At 44.3% G+C, this 12,226-nt stretch overlaps 1 protein-coding gene across 2 annotated transcripts in view; it reads right to left on the reverse strand.

The window, feature by feature from the left end:
* Nucleotides 1-8,354, reverse strand: part of Syn1 (synapsin I) — a 60,408-nt gene extending 52,054 nt beyond the window's left edge. For both annotated transcript variants that reach the window (NM_001110780.1, NM_013680.4), the window contains exon 1: nt 7,849-8,354. In NM_001110780.1, coding sequence (NP_001104250.1) covers nt 7,849-8,225 — 377 coding nt within the window. In that variant the 5' untranslated portion in view covers nt 8,226-8,354. The remainder of the gene's footprint in view (nt 1-7,848) is intronic.
* Between the last annotated feature and the right edge of the window lie 3,872 nt (nt 8,355-12,226).

Raw genomic sequence — 12,226 nt, forward strand, 5'->3', positions numbered from 1 at the left:
TAGCTGGGTCATCCAGCTCCCAGTTGGAATTGAGCACCTTTAGTGACAGGACAGCCCATAACATACTACCTATCACCATGCAAATTCCTCTGAGGCAAGTGCAGTTTGTGCTGGAACCTTGATATGTATCAGTGAATGGAACAATAATATGGAACATTGATATGGATCAATGCCATATGTTCTGGCAGGCCCTATGACACTGGAAGTGTCTTGGTGGCAAAGGATGAAATATGAAATTTTTCTCTTGAGTGATGAAGAGTGGCACCATGGGCCCCTCGTGTTGGGAGCAGCAGTGACTTTTCCTGATAGTGGACTACACTAGGAATCTGAAAGTGAAGCAGCTGCTGAAATAGCTTTGACACTTGACAGATGTGAGGGAAATGGTAACCAGATTGTGGTAATTGTTTGCTAAATGGCACTGGTTAACTGTAGAAAAATCTGATATACCCGCCAACTCAAGGTAAAATATGAAAGGCAGAGGATGTCCCTGGCTCTTTTTAAAGAAACCTTAAGGTGTAGCTAGAGAACATATGGAAGGGAGGACCAGGCTCAGGATTTAACTTTAAGTAGTGTTGAACTTCAGAGAAGAGTGGTCTACCTCTCTGCCACATCATGCTCAGCCCTAGTAGGACTGGAGTGGTATCCTAAGGCTTGGGACAAGGATACATGAATAGATGCAGTTAAACATCCTGACCTTACAGGCCTACCTGAAGCCATTGTACCAGCAGAAACAGTTTACTCACCCTTACTCCATAGACAGCTTCCCTCTGTTTGGGAAAATGCAGAATGCCTTACGTGAACCAGGTACTTTATAAATCAGTGTCTGCCCTGCTCAGGATATACTCCTAATTACTACCCTGGTCCCCCAGACCCAGAGACATCCTAATGTTCATATCCATGACTGACCCCAGTGGGATTAAGAGCTAGTCCAGAGGAGAAGTCCAAATAGAAGCTTCTGAGATGGCACCTCCATGCCTCTACAAAAGCAGTAAATCAGGGCTAGGTGTATAGCTTAGTGGCAGAACACTTGCCTAATGTGTATGGAATTCTAGGTTTCAACCCCGGCACTGGGGAGAAAAACAGAACAAAACAACAGTAAATTGAAAGCAATGCTATATGCATTCTGGGGGAGATGGTAGAAAATGAAGCAACTAAGATTAAGAGAGGATACGAGGGCACGTCCCTCATCATATCTCTACTGAATTACCAGTTGTGTCTCTGAGGAGACTGGGCAGATCCAGAGAATTCTTGTAGACCACTGCAAATGTCACCAACCAGTACCTCTGCTTGCAGCTACCGTGCTAGACATGCTATTATTACAGATTAAGAAGGTATCAAGTATGGCATGGAGCCAACAATTTGGCAAATTCGCTTCTTCAATTCTGATTAGAAAAGAGGAACAAAAGCAGCTCATGTGGCACGGACAATATCTGTCAATGGTTTTTCCCTATACAGCACTCTGCTGTTTCCTTCAACCTACATTATAATATCGTTCAGAGGAATCTGGAGCATCTGGACATCCCACAGAATATCACACTGGACCATTATATCAGTTCCATCACATGGATTATGCAAGATGAAAAGAGATGGTTAGCATATTGCCTTGATAAGACACATGTGATCTGAGGTGGGGATGGTAGCACAGCACTCAGAAGCCTAAGGCAGGAGGATCATGAATTTGAAGCCAGCTTAGGCCAACCTAGTGAGTTCTAAGCTGGTTTAGGGTACATATTAAGAATATGTCTCTCAAACATCAAAAGACTCATGAGCTTGAGTGGGTAGTAGAGAATCCATTCAAAGACACAGGGGCATACCATATTAGTAATATTTCAGGGATCCAGTGACCAAAACCATGCCAGACTAACACTTCCAAAGAGTAGAGCAGAGTTTTGCATTTCATGCCTTTTACTGTGAAGAGAGACAGCAGGCAGGCTTCTTTCAAATTCTGGAAGCATCATATTCTATACCAGGACCCAAGTTTCAAGCAATATGTAAAGTTATCATTTATGAGTATGGATCAGAGTATAAGGGGGCTGGGTGGCAGATCCAAGATGTAGTGCAGACAGTCTTACCACTTAGGCTATTTGACCTGCCAAGTCTTCTGGTACCAGAGGTCTCAGAAGTGGAGACAGATGCATAGTGGAGCCTATGAGGAGCCTAAGTATGAGACTTTCAGGGTTCTGGAGCTAGGGCATAACATCTTCAGTAGGGGCTTAGATATCTTATGGTTGTTGTATTTGAGATAGGGTCTTACTATGTAGCCTATGCTGGCATCAAACTAGTGATTCCGTTACCTTAGTTTCCTGAGCTGGGGTTCCAGGCAAGTGCCACCATGCCTGGCTCAATTATATGCCATCTGATAAACAGATTCCACTACAGTATTTCTCTCTGATAGAGACAGAATGTTTGACCATGGGGCACCAAGTGACTGTGCACCCAGAACAGCTCATTATGAGCTGAGTCAGGCCACACCCACCAAATAAAGTCAGATATTTATGGACAATGAATGGTTTGCATGGTTGTTTAGGGTTCAGGAAGGAAAATGACCAAAAAATCATGACAAGGAGGTCTGGGATACAGACTGTGGGTGAACATATATGGAAGTGGGCAAAAGGGAAGGATAAAGATCTTTTTACTGTGTGCTAACACCCACCAGGCTTCATCCACTATGGAAGTGGTACTAGGCAACCAAGTAGATAGGATGAGTCAGCTAGATGATGTCAGCCAGCCTCTAATGAGCCACCCCAGTGCTAGCAGATGGGAGCACAAATGAAATGCCAATAGCAGCAGAGATAAAAGCTATATGTGGAGTCAACTTTCCAGTCTTCCAGCAAGAAAGATCAACATTGAATCTTTGATATGACACCATACCTCAAGACCAAGCAGTCACTTGGGGCAAGCTGACTGCATTGGGCTTCTTCTACTCTACCAAAAAAAAAAAAAAAAAAAGTGATCTGTTTTGACTAGAAATTTCCACGTGTGGTTTGCCTTTTCATTTTCTGACTAAGACTAGCAAGCATCAGTGCCCAAGGGTTTAAAACTATATTTGATCCCTAGCAGGATGGGATCCATATAACATTGCAACAAACCAAAGGACACATGTCATAACAAAGTAAAGGAAAGTGAAATAAAGAGGTGACTACGGAATCAACCAGTGAGGTTCCATACCACACCACCCAGAGGCTGTTGGCCTGAGAGAATGAAGCCATAGGTATGACCTCATTTTGGAGATGACACCATGCAAGAATGGGCATTACCTTCCTAAAAGCAGTCCATGACTATTGTGTATGCTATTCTCATAGTAGGTAGAGTACACGAGTCTGGGAAGTTAGAGGTCACAGTGGGAATGGCCCAGCTTACCATTAATCCCAGTGATCCACTCTTAGAATCTGTGCTTCCTGTTCCCTCAGGGTTCTGCAAGGTTAGAGGTCCTGGTTCTCCAAGGGGCAACACTGCTACCAGGGACACAGCAGGAATCTCATTAAACTCTAAGCTATGAACACCACCTGAGAACTTCAGGTTTCTTTTGATAAGTAAAGAGAAGTCACTAGCAGAAGAATGTAACATCGATAGCTAGGAAGTAAGAGGTTGGTATACAGTGAGGGCACCCAGGCCTCCCACTTTGGCATCTGTTGGAACTCCTTGTTCAGCTTTCATGGTAAGTAGACAAGAAGCAGCCAGAATCTGAGTCTGGTGTGGGGACACAGGCTCAGGGATCCCTCAAAGATGAAGGAATGGATCACCCACCAAGTAAGCCACTGAGACCAACAGAGGTGCTAGCTGAAGGTGAAGGGTCTGTTTCCAGGAAAGTCTATCTAAGAAAAGAAGCCACAATAAGAAACACAGTTTATATAACCCACTATATAAATATTTACATAACTCATGCTATATATACACACATATATATTATATAAGACCCATATGTTTTATGTCAAACAGGATTCAGATATGCCTTATATAATATATACCACATAAAATATATATCATACATGTCTCTAGGTTGTATAACAGAATATACATAAGTACACATATACAAGTGGAATCAAAGTTTCAGCTGGGCATAGTTCTACACATTGGTAATCCATCACTTGAAAGATAGAAATAGGAAGATCATGAGTTTGAAGCCAGCCTGGGTTACACAGCAAGGCCCTCTCTCAAAAATTAGTTTAGTAAATAATTACCTTTACTATATGCAATACAGTTTTGTATTTCTTGTTCCACTTTATTCTATTTTGTGGAGAAAATCCTATACTTGTAGATATACTATAGAGAATAAAGTCATTATATAACACATGCAATATGCAGTTCATGTCATATATAATATATTATACATCATATATTATATATTATTGGAATAATAGTCTTATTAAATAACTGCTTACTATGTAAAACATACTCTGCTCTCTATTTTCACTTATCTTGCTTCATGAAAAAAGTGGCATGCTGATCATGGGCAATAGTTGTGCCACAGATTGAAATACACAGGAGCAACTTATCTCAAAAAAAAAAAAAAAAAAAAAGATGGAGCACATGCCTGCAAATCCTAGATCTTAAGAGGTAGAGGCAGCAGAATGATAAATTTAAGGCCAGCCTTGTGTATGTAGACTGTGTGTTAAACATTAAAAAATTAAATCCTCTCATCTTAGAGGATGCAACATCGAAGTACAGGGGCTCAGGATGAAAGGAGAATGGTGAAGACTGAAGAGATGGCAGCAGGCTATACATAAGGATGCATTTCTTTCAAAACTGTCAACTTCCTCCTCTGTTCCAACCTGAAATCCTCAAAGCTTGCATGGTTCTGAAGGTCTGCAAGCTCATGCAGGGCTCTGTTCCCAAATTGAGCCTGATATACTTAGGCTCTCTCCTTCTGTCCATGTTACCACCCACCTAGCAGACACTAAATGAATATTGGCCAAATTGCCTAGAAAAAAAAAAGACTGAAGGAGCTGTTGCAATAAATGGGGGCTTTGAGGATGGTGAAGGAGAGGGAGAATAATCTTTTTGTTGAGTTCAGTAAGTACTCAATAAATGTTTTCTGGAGATTAGAAAAAAAAAGGTAGATATTGGATTGCCATCACAAGAAAGGGGAATGGACACCATATTCAGTTGAGACACTGGGGGAGGGGCAATTAAATAACCTGTTTATAGGGTTGGAGCAGAGAAGGAATGTCTACCAATACGTAGTACAGGCCTCATTAATGCTTGCTGACTTCAATAAAGCAAATGGAGCCTAAACAACAGCGCCCTAAAGGAATTTCTGAACTCTGCTCAATATATATTTTAAGGGTTGCTGGAGGAAAGGTGAAGAAGCCTGCTGTATTGATGAGAATGTGGTTATTTGAACAGAATACAGCTTGAGATTAATAAATACTTTCTGGATTAATGAGAGAGGGGAAGGACTGCTGGGGAGGTGACTACAAAGTGTGTGTGTGTAGGCAGGATCTAGTCAAAATATTGGAGAGAAGGGCTGGAGAGATGGCTCAGGGGCTAGGAACGCTGGGTGCTCTTCCAGAGGTCCCAAGTTCAATCCCCAGCGACAACATGGTGGCTCACAACCATCTGTAATGAGATCTGATGCCTTCTTCCGGTGTGTCTGAAGACAGCTACAGTGTACTCATATACATAAAATAAATAAATCTTAAAAAATAATGGGGAGAAATTGTACTTCAGGGGGTATGTTCTTCAAAGTATACAATATTTGCATATCAAATGCTTATGGGGATAAGTAGGAAAAGTTATAGGAAATTCAGCTAGTGATTAGGAGTAGAAGAAGGGGGAACTAAGGGAGGTTTCTTCCCAGGATAGAAAAGTGCTTAACAAATGCATCCCATATTCTGTCACATAGAAAGAATGCAACAACTATCTGTAGAATGGATTAAAGGGCTTAAACAGAAAGGATGGCATGGCAAGAGCTTCTGAGGGAGGGGTGACCAAGCCAGTAGGCAGATGGTACCCCGTAAGTGTTGACTGAAATCGATCTTTGGAGTGTGAGCTCTTAAGGCAATGGCAGGGACTTCCAGAGCCCTGGAAAGAGGAGACTGAGGGTGACTCATACAGCTGATGCTCAGTACGTGTTGACTGGCTTAAATAGACCAACGATATTTCGCTGCATGGACTTAAGGTTGGGAAGAGAGGATTCTCAGGGGTTACTAAAGGGGATGGGAAAGGGTAAATCTTATATACTGGGTCCTGGGTTAATGAAGGAAAGCCTTTAGAGGGCAGGCTTCACGGCTGGGGCAGGTTCTCCTAGGGATAATGAAAGGAGATGTACGTCCTATAAACAACAGGTACTGCATAGGTGCTGGCTACATTCACTGCAGGAAACTGTATCCGAGGAGCAAGCATAAACACACAAATCTCCATAAATGCTCATGGGGGTCACTGGAGGAAAGGGTCTTTGGAGGAAAGTTATCAGACTGGAGTACAGGGTGGATGAGAAATTAGTGTTCACTGAATTTATTCACAAATGACCTTTGATGAGGAAGGCTAGGAATTATTTGATAAATGCCCTCTTGGAGGAAAAGCCCCGAATGGAAAGGGGAAGGGAATGCAGAAACTTGATCTAGGCAAGCACAACTCTCCTTTTATCCAAGAAAGATGTTTGTGGAGAAGGCCTATGTAGACCAAGTGTTCCATAAATGCTCTAAAGAAGGGTGAAACAAAAAAGCCTTTGGCAAAAGTGACCCAAATGGTGCCCACAGCAACTGCTAGATGTTTGAGTATTGGATTAACTCTTATCACAGACCTTTGTGGAGAGGTCTTTGGCTGGGTCATGTAAAAGGTGCTCAGTATATGGTGATGGAAGCCCCTAAAGGACAAATCATTAGATAGAGGATTGGGAGTGGGGTATATAGCTGACATTCAACAGACACTTGCTGAAAGGAAAGGATCTTTTGACAAGGCTCTCATTTTAGGGAACTAATCAATATTGAATGGATCCACCAAAGACCTTTGGAAAAGTGTCTGGAGAACAGGAGATTCAGAAAGCACTCAATAAATGTCTTGTAGAGTCATTATAGGAAAAGGTCATTGAGGAGAGACTGGTAATGAGTCACACATAGAAAGCTTGAAAACCCTCACAGAATTCATGCTTGGAAAATGATTTGTTTGAGGCAGGTTTAGGAATAGTACATGTTAAGCATTTAATGCCTCTTAGATCCTTCAGAGAAAATGGGTCCCTTCAGAGCACGTACCTGGACTTGGCATTCAGTCAAGGTTCATAGGATCCATTAGAGTCAGAGCTTGTGATGAGAAAATGAGGTGGAATACACAACAGACACATTCAATCACTGCTTACAGACAAGTTTGAAAGGTCTTTGATGAGGGCTCTGGGGTGGGACATATAGCATCAATTGGATACACGTTCACAAGATCCATTAGAGAGATGGCCTTTGGGCAAGGGGTGAGGGTAACTGCGTGAATCAGGCTCTCAAAACATGCTCAAGGAAGTCCTTAGAGCCAAAGACTTCCAGGGAAGGGCTCTGCAGTGAGGTATAATGCAGGTGCTAATGCTTACAAGACTCATTAGGGAATGAGACCTTCCAGGCAAGAGCTGGACAGAGGAGGTAGGGCACATTTGGCCCTTGAAAGCTTTCTGCATATATTGAAGCCAAAAGCTTTTGGGAATGAGTAATAAGAAGAGGCAACAGATAATTGCTCCTTGTACCCATTTTAGTTTGGGGGAGGTAAAAGTGGGGCTTAAAGGGAGAGCTGAGCACAAATCATTAAAAGGAAGGAACTGGGCGAGGGGGCCAGATATCAGGCGCACAAGTGGCGCTCGATAATAGCTCATTCACTGTAGAAACATCTGGGTACCCAGGCCCTCGAGGAGGCGCAACAGCGGCTTACCAGTCGGTGTGCGGTTCGTCGATGACCAGCAGCACCCTGGCGGCGGCGCCCCCGCGGCCTGCGCCCCCAGAGCCACCGCCCACCTGCTCGCTGAAGGTGGCGGCTGCGGCTGCTGTGGTTTGCTTGACCGCGTTAGACAGCGACGAGAAGAAGCCGCCGCCCCCCGAGGACCCAGGACTAGGGGCTGCTGGAGAAGCCACTGGAGCAGCTGTGGAGGCCCTCTCGGCAGAGGCTGTCGCGGAGCCGGGCGTGGCCCCAGGGCTGGCGGCCGAGGGAGGCGGCGGGGGCGGTTGCGGGCGCTGCAGGTCTGTCATGTACCCATTCGGCAGATTGGCCATGAAGTTGCTGTCCGACAGGCGGCGCCGCAGGTAGTTCATGGTGGCGGCGTGGGGCAGGGGATCCAAGGGGCAGTGGGTCTGTGGGCCGCGGGGGCGGAGCGCGAGGGGCTCAGGAGCACGGCGGTGCTCTCTGGCACGACGCGACTCCTCTGCTGCCCGCTGCAGACTGAGGCAGCGCCGAGGCTCTGCCGCCGCAGAGCGTATGGTCGCGCCCGCACCTCCCTATCTTGCACCTCTCGTGGTGCGGTCCGACTGGACTCACGGCAGCATGGACGCGACCAAGGCGGCGAGGAAGGGGAGTTTGGGGAGGGCTAGTGAGTGACGTCAGTCAGCCTTTGGTGCTGGGGAGGTGGTGGTGCGCGCCGGCAGCGGAGGCGAAGGCTCTGACCGCGGTGCTGAATCCGACAGTGCGCATGCGCCGCGCCGCAACCTCTTCCCCTCCCCCTCTGATGGGGGCGGGGGATGCGCAATTTGGGGAGTGGGGGTGGGGTTCTTGTCCTGAGGGTCCGGACCTGTAGTAACGAAACTCCCTCCCACGATCCTACCCTGTTTACCAACCTCTTCCTATTCCTTAGGCTAACTTGCACTTACACACTCTTGCCCTTCCCAGATACTTGGGTTTCCAGTGTTGATTTTCACCTTTGAAGGCATTTTGGGGATAGAAGCACACTCAGAGGGGAACATAAATGTAGAAATTCTCCTTCCTGCAGTGTTCCCGGGGAGACATCTCCTATAACAACTCTGTCGGGCAAAGAAAAGAGCACGGGGGTGGCGTAAACATCACCAGACAGGCGGAGGTGGACACTTGGGTAGTTAACATATCCTTGCCCTTGGTGGTGAGAATCTGAAAGAACACATGGAATAACACAAATAGAAAAGGAAGGAAAGACAGAATATATATGTACATCACAGAACACACAGGCATCCAGGTATATATGTAGACACAGAAGCTCAGGGTAACACACATGAGCATATTGAGCACACATTACACATTCAGATAACACTTTGACTCACACCCAGAGAATCTCACACAAGTGCACACATCTAGGAAAAACACAGACTCCCAGATGAGCAAGGAAACTCTGGGTATGCAATGCAGAAGCATTTCCTGCAGCGCTAGCTCTGATGTGTTTTCAGCCTCCTCCACATGCACATATTTAGTCTACATGGCCTCATTCCTCTGCTCCGGACATAGCCCAAACCCAGTGTCATTAGTGTTCATGGATGTCTTCCTCTTTGCAGACAGGAAGCCACATAATACTTTCATGTGGAAAAATAAAGTAATTTTGGTGGTCTGAATAAGAAGGCTCATATATTTGAATGCTTAGTCACCAGGGACTGGTGCTGTTTGGAAAGATTAAAAGGATTAGAATGTGTGGCCTTGTTGGAGAAAGCACGTCACTGGGGTGGGTTTTGGGGGTTCAAAAGTCCATGCCAAGCCCAGAGCCAGCCAGCCAGCCAGCCAGCCAGCCAGTCAGTCTGTCTGTCTGTCTGTCTGTCTGTCTGTCTGTGTCTGTTGTCTGTGGATCAGCATATAGCTCTCAGCTATGGCTCCAGCATCAAGCCTGTGTCTGCCACAACACTCCTGATTATGGTAATAATTTACTCATCTCTGAAACTGTAAGAAAGCTCCCAATTAAATGTTTTTTTTTTTTTAATGAGAACTGCCTTGGTGATGGTACCTCTTCACAGCAATAGACCTAAAACAGTAATTCAGGCAGTAATAAGATGTAGAAGCCATTATGTCAACTTGTAAGAGTCTGGCTATAACAAAATTGCAAATGCATAGTTATTTGTTTAAATGTACCTTGGCTTATCCAACAATCTGATCTACAGATAATATTTCTACTTTGCAAATTAGGAATTAGGAGAATTTATGAACTTCAAATAATCTCCCAAGAATAATGTTTGCTGTGATTGGTATATGAGGCAGGAAGATGAAACAGCTAGTGCCAGTGTCTTCACAACAAACTGGAGTGAGATTTTAGTAAGGAATAGGGCCAAAATGATTGGGTACATCATTGACCCCAGTGAGCAATGACAGTGGAACAAGTGGCAGAAGTTTCTTGCCTGAAAGATTTTAGAATCACCTACTTATTCATTTCTTTTAAAACCAGATCTTGCTGTGCAGCCCAAGTTAGCCTGGTCTCAGCCCCTACATTAATGAGATTCCCGGTGTTCATTACCAACTCTGGCCACTTGCTCATTCCTTATTTATGAAATCAACAGTTTGTTAAACACAGCAATAATAGTGTGGTATCTGGAGTCACATAGCTTAGTTCAAGACCAGCCTCCACAATATGGTTGGGAAAGTGAGTTAATCTTTCTGAAAGTTTTTTTTTTTTAATCTTTAAATGAGGAAGGAGAGGCATAACCTCTGTGCTTTTGCAAGTGCTGTAGCCCCATCAGAAACCTGCCTGCTCATTTTGTCTCCAGAAACCATGCCTCCACTTCACCTTTTTCCATCCCTTTCTCCCTAGGTTCTTAGGGTTCCTAAGTTCAATATTTCCAAGCCATCCTCATAATTCCTCCTCTATCCTAGTGAGTTCCAGTCTCAGTAGAATTAGCCTTTGCTTGCCTAATCCTTCTTTCTTTCTTCTTTTTCTTTTTAAAGATTTATTTATTTATTAGATGTAAGTACACTGTAGCTATCTTCAGACGCACCAGAAGAGGGCATCCAATCTCATTACAGATGGTTGTGAGCCACTATATGGTTGCTGGGATTTGAACTCAGGACCTTCGGAAGAGCAGTCAGTGCTCTTTTAACTGCTGAGCCATCTCTCCAGCCCCCTAATCCTTCTTTCTTTGCAGGATACTCTCTGGCAATTCAAATAAGGAACTTCCTGCATATGGGTATTTCTTAATGTTTTAAACTATGTAACTATATTGCTGATTTAAGAAGAAAAGCATGGCCTCTGGTGACCTCTTTGGTGACTCAGAAGCAGATGCAGGTCTTCACACTGTTTTGGCTCCTCTGGGCCTGAATCAGGGCTCTGCACAACCACCCCGACTGTGGCAATTCCTGGGAAACATTTAGACTCCTAGTACTGTTAGCTTCCTAGTGCCATTATTTTCCCCAGGTGGCTTAGTTTCTAGAAATGAACTTTTGCAGATTGTCTTTTAAAGGAAGCTCCTCCCCTCCTTCTGGAGTATCTTAAATCTTCAAGGATAGACAAAGCTCCACACCAACTTCTACAGCAGGAGTAGGCATACAGAAGAGTCTAAGAATCACTTTCTTGTGTTTTGGTGAACGTACTTAAATATGCACTCCTGACACAAGTTCATGCAGGATTGTGCCTATGACACATACCTACCAATTCTACCTTAGTGTGAGCGAACATACACACATCCGTTATGGTTTTGTTATAGTTATAACCTTTTGTACCACACACATCCAATTCACCCGTAATTCTTGCACATCTCTGGAAGTCAACATTACCGAGAGATATGTACTTCACAATGCATACATATGCAGACAAGCTTCTATTTTCTTCCAAGCAAGTATCTCTTACATCCTGAGCAGCGACTAAAAACCCTCACTTTGACTCATTCTTCTCAAGATGACTAAATCCTCATCGACTTGTCTCCATGTCTATCCATCAAGTGCTTTACATGTTCTGATAAGACTCTGGGTCTCACAAATCTCCTATGGAAACACTCCCACACAGAAGGGTCCCTTTCACCCACTGTACAAAGTTGCAAACTCTGCTCCTAATACTTAACAACACTGCATCCAGTTCTGTTCTGTGCGTTTCTTCCTTTGTAAAATGGGGATAATATTGATTCTCCTGGGTTCACTGTGGATTAAATGAATCCACACTATGGAAAGACCTAAGGCACTGTTGGGCTTCCAGTAAATTGCTTTCTAAGTGTTAGCTATTACCCCAATTATGATGATTCCTTCGTGATTCCATCATGAAGGAGTTCGGCATTCAGTGAATGGTAAAATGAATGAGCAAATTCTAAGAACACTGATGTCTGGGTTTGTCCCCTTTACTGTGGAGACACAGGTCCCTGATTCCTTCCTTGTGTCCCCATAC

Source organism: Mus musculus, chromosome X (genome assembly GCF_000001635.26).
Source record: "Mus musculus strain C57BL/6J chromosome X, GRCm38.p6 C57BL/6J".
NCBI lineage: Eukaryota > Metazoa > Chordata > Mammalia > Rodentia > Muridae > Mus > Mus musculus.